General features: G+C 42.5%; 1 protein-coding gene across 2 annotated transcripts in view; it reads right to left on the bottom strand.

Moving 5' to 3' along the window:
• The window catches only part of MRTFB (myocardin related transcription factor B), a 376,317-nt gene that overhangs the window by 160,600 nt on the left and 202,988 nt on the right, over positions 1 to 12,729 (bottom strand). For both annotated transcript variants that reach the window (XM_083153324.1, XM_083153322.1), the window contains one exon: positions 11,826 to 12,036. In XM_083153324.1, the coding sequence (XP_083009450.1) occupies positions 11,826 to 11,973 (148 nt within the window). In that variant the 5' untranslated portion in view covers positions 11,974 to 12,036. The remainder of the gene's footprint in view (positions 1 to 11,825; positions 12,037 to 12,729) is intronic.

Raw genomic sequence — 12,729 nt, 5'->3', positions numbered from 1 at the left:
TATGTATGCGCTATATAAGAAACTGTTAATGCACTGACTATAACGGACTATGCATGTCCCATGCATCCTTAATGGCCCCTCCCTTGTCCTGCATGTTCTGACGAGGGAGATCCTTGTTAACGATGGCAATTCTGCAGTATGGCCTCAGCTCCCCCCCCCCCCCCCCTGTCCCTCCATGCTGTCATTAACCAAATTTAATATAATTCAGAGATCTTGATTATTTACAACTATATGGGAAGCCCCCAAATTTTCACTGGGGTGCTGCTTTAGGCTTTCTGACTTATGCTGTTTTTTTGGGTATTACACCCTGAACATAAATATAGCATGAGGGACCCCCAATAGAGAGGCCTTGAAGATTGGCTTGGGAGCTTCCCAAATATTTTGAAATATATGTAACCAAAATATCTGATATTAAATCTGGGTACTGATATCACCCAGCGTTTCTGAGGGAACCAAATGTGCTTTTCTTTAGTAAAGATAACCCCTCCCTTGCAGGTACCGGTATGATATCACAACTTATGGAGCATCTGCCAGTGTATTAGTCCCTTGTTAGAGGCAGGAGGAAGCTTGCATTAGAAGGAGATGCTAGTCCTACATGCCACATAGAGCATTATGGGCTTGCTCTGGGCAGGTAGCTCTTAGTTAAGGTATGTTTAGTTAGAGCCATTATCCTGGGGCTCTACTAGTTATTATATGGGGTTAAGATGGGTTTGGGGTGCAGTGCCTCTGGATTGGTGTGGCTAGATGGCACACTATTCCATTCTATTAACACTTATCTCTTACTCATAATTTCACTAACACTATTCCTTTAATAGTTTAATTCCATTCATCACATTTGTATCACTTTCTGTACATAGCTTCAGCTTATTATCACGAACGCCTATTAACACTGTCATTTTCTCACCGGTGTGCTACTTTGGGCTTTCTGGCTTATGCTGATTTTTTTTTTTTTTTTTTTTGTACCCTGAACCTAAATATATCAATAAGGATCCCCAATACTCAGAGAGGCCTTGATGATTGGATTGGGGGGTCTCCCATATATTTTCAAATATATGTAACCAAGATCTCAGAATGATATTAAATCTGGTAACTGCTATCACACAGTGTTTCTGGGGGAACCAAACATGCTCTTCTTTACTTATATTAGTTGCAAGGTAAAATCACAATATGACTGGGATGAATACCATGAGTGCACACGCACACACACGCACACACACACTGTTCTGCATAGTAACATTTTAAATGAATGGCCAGGGGCTTAGCCCCTGTATCACCACAGCAAGTTCTGGTGATTTTTCCTAAAAATAAGGATCTTACTATCATTCCGACTTGCTCTGAGGATGCGTGAAAAAGAAGATACTGTGATTCCAATAGAAATCACGGTACTTGTTTCCTAGCACGGCGCCCACGATATTCAGTCGTATGGCACTGTATTAAATTTAAAATTGTATACCATTGTATATGGCATAAAATGGCATACAATGCAATGCGATGTGATTTTAAATTGTATAAGCATCCTAATGGGTTTTTTCAATGTTAAATGGTCCCCCTATACGATTTTTTTAATTGTATAAGAACCTTAACCCCCTTCCTGACAGAGCCAGTTTTTGCGTTCCTGACAGAGCCCTTTTTTTCAAATCTGACATGTCTCACTTAAGTGGGGATAACTTTTTTTTGCTTTTACTTATCCCAGTGATTTTGAGATTGTTTTTTCGTGACACATTGTACTTCAAATTAGTGGTAAATTTGGGTCGATACAGTCTGTGTTTTTTTTGTGAAAAATACCAAAATGTCGTAAAAAAATGGAAAATTTAGCAATTTGCAAAATGTTAAATTTTCTGCTTGTGAGACAAATAATCATACCACTCAAAATAGTTAATAACTAACATAGACCATATGTCTACTTTATGTTTCCATCATTATTTCAACTTCCTTTTAATTTTTTTGGACACTAGGAGGCTTACAATATGAATAGCAAATTCTCAAATTTTCAAGAAAATTTCAAACACTGATTTTTTTAGGGACCAGTTCAGTTCTGATGTGACTTTGAGGGACTTGTATGTGAGACACCCCCATAAATGATACCATTTCAAAAACTGCACCCCTCACAGTATTCAAAACAGCATTTTGGAAGTTTGTTAACCCTTTAGGTGTTTCACAGGAATTAAAACAAAGTGTAGGTGAAATTTCAAAATTTCATTTTTTTTGCAGATTTGCAATTTTAATACATTTTTCTAAGGAACACAGTACATTTTACTAGAGAAATGTGACTAAAAATTGATTCCCCCAATTCTTTTGTTTTCATAAATATCCTATATGTGGCCCTAGTGTGCACGTTGACCAAACCACAGGCTTCATAATAGAAGGAGCACCTACTTGATTTTGGAGCCTCCTTTTTATGAGATTATTTTTTAGGCACCATGTAGGTTTCTAGGCACCATAAGATGCTAAAATTTAGGAACCCCCCCACAAGTGACCCCATTTTGCAAACTACACCCCTCAGGGAATTCATCTAGGGGTATAGTGTACATTTCAAACCCCAAGGGGTTTCACCAATTTTGATACAACTGGGCAGTGAAAATGAAAAATTACATTTTTTTACACAAAAATGCAGTTCTGGCTCAAAATTTTTCATTTTCAGAAGGTATGAAGGAGACAAAGCACCCCAAAATCTGTGCCCCAATTTCTCCCGAGTACGGCAATGCCTCACATGTGACCAAAAAATACCATTTGGGTGCATGGCAGGACTCAGAAGGGAAGGAGTGATTTTTGGATTTTGCAGCTCAGATTCTGGTGGAATTTTGGTGGGTGCTATGTCGCATTAGCAAGACCCCCCCAAGCACCAATACAGTGGAACCCCCCCACAAGTGACCCCATTTTGCAAACTACACCCCTCAGGGAATTGATCTAGGGGTATAGTGTACATTTCAAACCCCCAGGGGTTTCACCAATTTTGATACAACTGGGCAGTGAAAATGAAAAATTACATTTTTTTACACAAAAAATGCAGTTCTGGCTCACAATTTTTCATTTTCAGAAGGTATGAAGGAGAAAAAGCACCCCAAAATCTGTGCCCCAATTTCTCCCGAGTACGGCAATGCCTCACATGTGACCAAAAAATACCAGTTGGGTGCATGGCAGGACTCAGAAGGGAAGGAGTGATTTTTGGATTTTGCAGCACAGATTTTGGTGGAATGAATGGTGGGTGCTATGTTGCACCAATACAGTGGAACCCCCCCACAAGTCACCCCATTTTGCAAAGTACACCCCTCAGGGAATTCATCTAGGGGTATAGTGTACATTTCAAACCCCCAGGGGTTTCACCAATTTTGATACAAGTGGGCAGTGAAAATGAAAAATTAAATTTTTTTACACAAAAATGCAGTTCTGGCTCAAAAATTTTCATTTTCAGAAGGTATGAAGGAGAAAAAGCACCCCAAAATCTGTGCCCCAATTTCTACCGAGTACGGCAATGCCTCACATGTGACCAAAAAATACCAGTTGGGTGCATGGCAGGACTCAGAAGGGAAGGAGTGATTTTGGGATTTTGCGGCTCAGATTCTGGTGGAATGAATGGTGGGTGCTATGTGGCATTAGCAAGACCCCTGAAGCACGGTGAAATTATGAACCTAATAATCCATAGATGTGTGGTATATTTTAAAACACTCCTTTATACATAGGCCGGGTTTGTCGGGGCAAGTGTCACACTGGAAAATAGTTTGCTTTCTTATTCCCTTTTTATAGCAAACTTTGCACCTTTTTTGTGTCCTGCCCTTTTTTCCAGTGGAGGGGATTTCATCAGGAAAATGCTGCCCTGGTACAATACGGGGGCCAGTACTAGAAGTACTGGGGCCCTCTGCCTGCTGGTTCCCAAATATTAGGCCCTTTATGACTTCCTCTTGAAAGTGCATAAATGTCCCCCTCTGGCCGGTAGAACGGAATAGCACGTAAGCGTTATACAGTGCCATCTGGATGATATACACGGCCAGCTTCTTGTACCAGATTTTTGTTTTCCGCAGGGCACTGTACGGCTTCAGTACCTGATCTGAAAGATCCACTCCGCCCATGTACCTATTGTAATCCAGGATACAATTAGGTTTTGAGGTGTGGGTACTGGTACCTCGTACAGGGACGGAGGTGGTACTGTCTCCGTGAATTGTTGTCAGTATAAGGACATCCCTCTTGTCCTTATATTTGACCAACAACATATTTTCGGTGCATATTCCCCTGCTTTCACCCCTTCTCATTACTTGGGCAATGTGCGTTTTTGGGAGGCCTCTTTGGTTCTTGCGCACAGTACCGCAAGCTGCTGTACCTCTTGAACCAAGGGCCTTAAACAGGGGGATGCTAGTGTAAAAGTTATCCACATAGAGGTGATAACCTTTATCCAGGAAGGGGTGCACTAAATCCCAGACAATTTTGCCACTAACACCTACGAGGGAGGGGGGGCATTCTGGCGGTTCAATTCTTGAATCCTTCCCTTCATATACCCTAAACCTGTGAGTGTACCCTGAGGTGCTTTCACACAGCTTATACATTTTTATGCCATACCTTGCCCTCTTACTGGGAAGGTACTGGCGGAATTTAACCCTTCCTTTAAAATGTATAAGGGACTCGTCTATGCAAATGAATTTATCTGGGATGTACATGTCTTCAAATTTGGCACTGAAATGATCAATGACCGGCCTGACTTTGAATAGCCGGTCAAAGGTGGGATCATCTCTGGGTGGGCACTGTGCATTATCGTTGTAATGCAAAAATTTAAGGATCGTCTCAAATCGAGCCCGGGGCATGGCCATACGGTAAAATGGGGTGCTGTACAGAACATCTGTACTCCAATATTGCCTAATTTCTGGCTTTTTTACTATGCCCATATGAAACACCAGACCCCAAAACGTCATCATCTCTACTGCATCTACAGGGGTCCACCTAGCAAATGATGACGTGGGGTTTTGAGCAATAAACTGCTGGGCATATAAATTAGTTTGGTCCACCATTAAATTTATAAAATCATCAGAGAAAAATAATTTGAAAAAGTCAATTTCTCTGAGACCTGTGGAATCAAATTGGATTCCTGGCATGGCCAAAAACTCAGGAACCTGGGGCTCAAAATTGTCTGGTGGTGGGGTCCATACGAGATCAATTATTGGGGGGGGTCTCAGCTGCTCTACGGGGGCGTCTTTGAGGGGGTCCCTCATCACCAGAGGAAGAGGAGCTTAAGGCGAATCCTTCAAATTCCCAGCTTGCATCACTGGCTGTGTCAGAGTCAGAAGCAAGCATGGCATATGCCTCCTCCGCTGAATACATTCTTCTGGATGACTGGGATGACATTTGGGATGACATTTGGGATGCCATTTTTATTTTTGTGTTACTGGTAGTGAAATGTTTCAACACGTGTATAGTGTAGGGGGGGGTACAAACTTTATTTCAACCCGGGGGGTATGTAGTGTGTAGTGTGTATGTAGTGCAGAAAAAAAAAAATACTTTATACAAAAAAAGAAATTGAAGGGGTTAAAAAAAAAAAAATTGAAGGGGTTAAAAAAAAAAATTGAAGGGGTTAAAAAAAACAATTGAAGGGGTTAAAAAAAAAATTTGAAGGGGTTAAAAAAAAAAAAAAAAAAGGTCCTGCGCCAAAAATTTAGCACAGATGTTGGTCAGTAACGTCCGTCACTGAACAGCACTCAAAGGCAACAGGAATTTGATAAAAAAAAAATAGATCAACCCTGTGCCGAAAAAGATGATCAGTGATGTACGTCACTGATCAGCGCACAGCGGCCACAGGACACCCACAAAATCACAGTGTGTGTAAAAAAAAAATTAAAAAAAGACCCCACAGCACACACAAAAAAAAAAAAGGTGATCAGTGATGCGACACTGATTACCAGTGAGGGGCAGCAGGTGCACAACCTTTGGTGCAACTGACAGTGCAACTGGCAGGTATATATAAAAAAAAAAAAACCTCTGCACCCCCAAAAAGTTGCTGATCACCTCAGATATAGTGATCAGCACAAAAGGCGGGGGCAGCAGACACAAAATTTAGCACTCTCTATCACTCTCTGTCACTATCTCTCTCTATCTCTCACTATCTAACACTCTATGACACTGCAGCAGCAGCAGTGACAGGTATATATATATATAAAAAAAAACCTGCGCCCCCAAAAAGTTGCTGATCAGTTAATTTATACTGATCAGCACAAAAGGGGGGGCAGCAGTCAGTTATATAAAAAATATATAGCACAATCTGTCACTATCTCTATCTCTCTCTCTCTATCTCTCTATCTATAACTATCACACTGCAGCAGCACAAAATATAGCACTCTCTGTCACTAGGCCTCTCTATCTATCTCTCTCTATCTCTCTCTATCTCTCTCTATCTCTCTCTATGTCTCTCTATGTCTCTATCTATAACTATATCACACTGCAGCAGCACAAAATATAGCACTCTCTGACACTATCTCTCTCTCTCTCTCTCTATCTAACGCTATTACACTGCAGCAGCACAAGTTCACAACACAGGAAGTCACAAGTAACAGGATCCAGGAAGCATCCAGCACACTACAAGCAGTGATGAAGCAGTGATCAGGCAAGGTATTTGCAAGGATCAGGTAAGTATTTGGCAAGGTTCAGGTCAGTATACTGCGGCAGCTAGGCACGGTGACCGCACTGCACGCAATTCCAGACCGGAATGGCGTCTGCAGTGCAGTCACCGTTAGTTTAAATCCCCCTCCTTGGCTGTGATTGGTCCGTCAGTCCGACGAACCAATCACGGCCTTTGGGGGCGGGCGGGGTGAGGTGGGGTGACACCAGTGTCACCCTTACACCCCGCGGTGATTGGTGCTGTACTTTACAGCACCAATCACCTCCGATCGCGTGTCACCGGCGAACGTTATTCGCCGGTGACACAGAAAACGCTGTAATTGGCTGTTCACACTGAACAGCCAATCACAGCGATCGCCGACGGGGGGGCGGCATCGCAGCCCCCCCTGGGCATGCACGGACATGTCTGCTGTCAGGGAAGGGGTTAATAGGTGCTTACAATGTTAAATGCACCCCCACTCAATTGTCGGGAAGGGGTTAATAGGTGCTTACAATGTTAAATGCACCCCCACTATCAACGCCAACCCGAAGCGTGGCGAGTGAAGCAAGCCCGCGAGGGGCGGCGGTACGTTTCCTCCGACCTTTTCATACCCCCACTATCCACGTCGGCGTGGAGTTGATTTTATATAGTGTGGCGAGCGCAGCGAGCCACCGAGCCCGAAGCGTGTCGAGCATTACTTCACATGTTTTCCGCGTCCCCTCACCATGCTTCGGGCTCAGTGGCTCGCTGCGCTCGCCACACTATACAAGGTCAACTACACGCCAACGTGGATAGTGGGGGTATGAAAAGGTCGGAGGACGTGTACCGCCGCCCCTCGCGGGCTCGCTGCGCTTGCCACGCTTCTGGTTGGCGTTGATAGTGGTGGTGCTTTTAACATTGTAAGCACCTATTACGGTGCTTATACAATTATTTATCTTATAGGGGGCACATTTAACATTGAAAACACCCATTAGGGTGCTTTTACAATTTAAAATCGTATACCATTGTATATGCCATACAATGGCATACAATTCGATGGTATACAATTTAAAATTGTATAACATTGGCTAACATCGCATTGCATCGCATACCATCGTATGCCTTATGGTATGCGATGTGATGGGCGCCGTGCTAGGAAACAAGTACCGAAATCACTTCATGTAATTTTTTCACCTTTTACAGAATAGGAAAACCCTGTGGCTGTGTGAAAAAGATCATGTCACAGGTAAACAAGAACAATTGTGCAACACCTGTGAGGTAACATCCAGAAATATGTCACTGAAAATATTTTTATAAATAAAGAACAGAAAGTTACATGTTTTTTTTTAGAGAGACTAGGCAGCCAAACTGTGTGATTGTTTTCCATAAGGAAGATATAAACTGGCTCTTAGCAATGGTTATTCATTTGGATTTTATGAAAGCACTTGCTACAGCTCCACATAACAGATTTCTAAATGTGATAAAAGCACTGAAACTAGTGAAAAATAATCTAACCAGGGTCAACAAAGGATTTGTAGAGAATGTTTCCATTAATACCCCATTCTCATTGCCGCAAAAAAACAGGATTCTGCCAGGGCAAGTGGTAATTTCCCATGTCATATCTCAGTGTGAATAGGTGTGAGTGAAATTCCTGGGTGTAATGCCCCAGAAATTGCACACGGGTTATTCCTGGGACTTACAGAGATGTCCGCTAGTGTGAACAGATGCGAGCCGCATTTTTCACACAAAACTTGAAAAAGCAAGCTGAATGGGGAATGAGATCAGGTAACATGTGACGTCCAATTAATGCTGTAGAGAGATGAGACATGGTGCTCTGGTGGGATGAGGAGGCTGCGAGAGGGGAGGAGGAAATAAAGAAGCAACATATCAAAAATACTGTCTGCCCGTGGCATCCATAAAACCCAGCAACAGGTTGTGAACAAACTTAAAGCACCTCTTTGTGCTGGGAAAAAAGTCCCCTTTAAATGACAATCTTAGCCAGCCAAGCTGCTCTTTCAACAGCCAATCCAAGCTGCTCTTTCAACAGCCAATCCATGCTGCTCTTTCAACAGCCAATCCATGCTGCTCTTTCAACAGCCAATCCATGCTGCTCTTTCAACAGCCAATCAAAGCTGCTCTTTCAAAAGCCAATCAAAGCTGCTCTTAGATTCCTCACACTTGTTGGCAGGGGAGACCTGGGAACCAGTGTGAACGAGGCAGACCTGGGAATTTCATGGGTCTAAGGCACAGTGTGAAGGGGTCTGTGAGCTAAGATGATCTGTCCCCCTGCAAAAACCTTTTGCCGGGGCAGCAATGAGAACATGGTATTATAGGGTTCAAGAGAGAACATAGTCATTCTCCATGTGCTGTGGAAGCTCCAAATTTATATAGTTTAAAGATATTTCCAAACAATTGGAATAAAATACTCCCTAATTGAAAAACTACTGTCCATACTAAGAATCTGAAGGAAAGCTATGGAAACAAATACCAAAAAACATAACATAGGAAAAGGCTACAAAGTACTTGGATGCCATACAGAGTCCTGTTGGAGCAATTATGTAGGAACATAAGCTGCATCATACCAGACACTGCATTGATTGTCCTAAAGGGGTACCAGTCATCAATATGATAGGCTCTGCATACAACTGTCCTGTATATGAGGGTGGCTACAAGGAAGCCATTACTAAAGAAAAAAAAAAACAGATCAAAGCACATCTGGAGTTAACCAGCAAGAGTGTGGCACCAACCCAAAACTGCTCGTTCTTCAGCAAACACCATCCCAACAGTGCAGTATGGGGGCGGTAGTGGCATCATATTGTGAGGATGCTTTTCCTCAGACGGGAGAAAGAAGCTTGTTATGTGGTAATTAAAGTACGGTACCACTGGATGCTGCATAATACAGTTACCGTAATTAATGTGAGACAACAAACTTCAATCTGCTAGAAAATGAAAGCTTAGGGAAAAGTTCATCTTTCAGCAAGACAATGATACCAAGCACAAGGAAAAAGGATCACTGGAATTGTTGAACAACAAAAAGGTGTAAGTTCTACAAATTCCAAGGTAAATTTTTGTATTTTAATCGATATTGAGAGTTTGTGGCACTATCTGAAGTCCATCCAACCTGAAAATCCTTCAGCAAAATGGACAAAAAAAATCTTTCCCACACTGTGTACAAACCTGGTCTGTGATTCCAAAAAGTTTGGGAACCACTGGGATAGACAATACCAGGCAATTGGTGAATGGAAGATGTCAAATGAAAATTAAACCAAAATTATGTTTCAGGAACCTGTACAAATGGTTTTCAGCTGTAAATATCTTGAATGCAAAAGGTATTTGGCATATAAATAATAAATAGCTGCAGTCAGTGTCAGATAGATGCAGCAAGCTCTAAAAAAGTCTTGGGATGCAAACAACAGAGCAGAGGTGCAAAGGAAATAATTTCATATTTTCCCATAAAGCCCTATATACACCACACGATACTGGCAACAGCCGATAGAGGGTCAGATGTATGAACCAGCGTTAAGTGCAGAAATGCACTTAACGCTGGCTAACTGAGGGGGGGGGGGGGGGTTAAGATTTCCCTAATGTATTACTAGCGCACCTAACGTGCTAGTGACAGCCCGCCGAGTTACACTGTCCCCTGCAATCCCCCCAGTGTTTAGTGGCCGGGGCGATGTATTAACAGCGGCCCAGGCGTTAATTCGATCACGGCCTCTTTGCCAGCTCAGGGCTAGCATTGTCCTATCCCCCACTGTGGGCCCAGAAAGCTGGGGGGGGCGCGAGTGCGCATGTGCGGGGAGCCGATAAGGAGAGCCGTTCACACTGGGCATAATGGCTCTCCTTATCGGCTTTGGGGGGTTAATACATCTGCTTATAACGTTTGCCCGCTTCTCCACATTGTGCTGGAGAAGCGGAACTCGTTATTTAAAAAACGTTATAGGCAGATTGATACATCTTCCCCAGAGTTAGCAAAATCAGCCGTGGGTGGCCAATGTTGTGTGTACACTACACACTGAAGGATATCGCTAAACTATATCGTTCAGTGACATCACCGGACCAGCTGAACATGTGGGGCATTGGCTTTATAGCCAAATTGACCTGCATGTTCAGCCGAAAAGGGGGTTCATTAACGATGCAGGTACACACAAGAAGATATAATAAAAGATATTGCTCAGCAAGCCCTTTCTGAGCGATTTTTTAGTATATCTACTAGTGTGTATGGGGCTTTATAAAGATCTATTTAAGCATCTTAAATATGGGGTACACTTTGAACATTTGTGCATAAGAAGACCACAGAATAGTTTGAGTGGGTTCAGAGACCTTATTATTTTAAGAAACTAAGGGCTTTCCATTGTGAATGCTGGTAAAACCATGTCTCTCCATGCCACACTACTTCTGAAAGTAGGTTTCTGTTCCATGTGACACTGTGTGGCACCATCTTTCTGAACTCTTTATAGATGAAGGCGTAGAGAACAGTGGACCCATTTGCCAGCACCAGTTAGATATGCTCCGGATGAAGAGAGCTCTGTAAGGTTCCCTTGGCCTGTGTGCACCGCACATCACGCATGCATTGTAGATCCGCTTATATGAGAGAGTAACTTAGAAGTGACCAAAATATCTACAGGTATTTTAACTGACATTGCAAACATTTTTCAGAACAGCTTTTTGCATCCAAGACTATACCAGCAATAAGCTATCTACTGCAACTGAAGAAATAACATTTACATGACCAACACAGGAAGAATTTATCACTGTTGTATTAGACTGTGGGATTAGCTGCTGAGGGCGCTAAGTAACGGCAAAGACACTGAACATGTGCAGACATCCAGTAGATGGACTATCATCTACAAGTCATGTACAAGGAATAGCATCACTCTTATCAGCTAGAAACAGTGCATGAAGTAGGAGGCGTGATTACCCCATAGCCATGCATGTGATTACAATGATATTTTCTCCTCGGATATAATAAATTGACAGTTGCTTCTAGGTAATTTAATTTGCCTTTTTCTGAGGCAACACACTTATTAATAAGAGACTGCACTAGATGGCCTTATGTATATTCTTCAGCTTTGCTACGAGTCTCTTGAGAGCATTATTTCTAATGCCACAGTAAGTACATTGAGATAAATGTATTTTTAGTTGAAAAACATGCTATTAATATTCACTTTTTACAAAACAACCCATCGTCAGAACCCTATTCTCCTATTCATGTATAACATAGGCAACATATTGACCAGTTGTCCATTATTTTAGTGGCCCAAACACTCACCATTTTTCCGTTCCTTAAGAGGGGGCAATTGCTGAACTGACTGCAAGGACAGCTCCTGAAAATCATGGGCAACTGCTTCACTTTGGGGGCTGGCAGCCAAGCAGAGTAAAGCCCCAGTCTCATCCTCTTGGACCAGTTGATGGTCCATAATAGCGCAAGCAGGAGGGAAGGGAGGAATACTGTATGTGGCTTCACGGTTTGCAGGACAAAACTGTCAAGAAAACAAAATGGAAATAATTAATCAGATTTTGTATAAACATTTTCTACAAATTAAGACATGGCATTGTTCATAATATAAAAATGGATCCCTATATATCTGCATATAGGATTATGATCAGAAACTATGCGCTCGGAGCACTAACTAAATTGAGCAAAGTGAATGATTCTTGCAGATCAATCATTTTATATAAAAAGGCATAGTGTAGGTTCAGAATCCAAAACATTTGTAGTTAATGATATTTCACATGCACTCTCATATCGTATAAATATTTTAGTAACTACGCAACTGGAGTTACTATATGGACAGTAGCTGATCTCTATACCCAGGGCCGCCCTGCCAGCATTGTAGGCCCTGGGCAAAGAAATGCACTGGGCCCTGACCCAACCATTCACGGGAACAAAAATAACTTTCCCCTCCTCTGGTCTTGAGGCATCTGTCTATACCAGGGCTGGGCAACACTGGCCCTCCAGATGTTAATGAACTACACATCCCAAGATGCTTTGCATTAGTTTTGATATGTGGCCATGCTGAAACTGATGCAAGGCATGCTGGGATGTGTAGTTCATCAACATCTGGAGGGCCGGTGTTGCCCAGCCCTGGTCTATACGCTTACATAGAGTGAATGGCTGTCAGCACCAATCATCATGCAGACAGCATGAAGGCCACCAGAATCAATGCGTCCTG

The sequence above is a fragment of the Crinia signifera genome, chromosome 7 (genome assembly GCF_055691185.1).
Source record: "Crinia signifera chromosome 7, ASM5569118v1, whole genome shotgun sequence".
NCBI lineage: Eukaryota > Metazoa > Chordata > Amphibia > Anura > Myobatrachidae > Crinia > Crinia signifera.
This window is presented reverse-complemented; position numbering and strand designations above follow the sequence as displayed.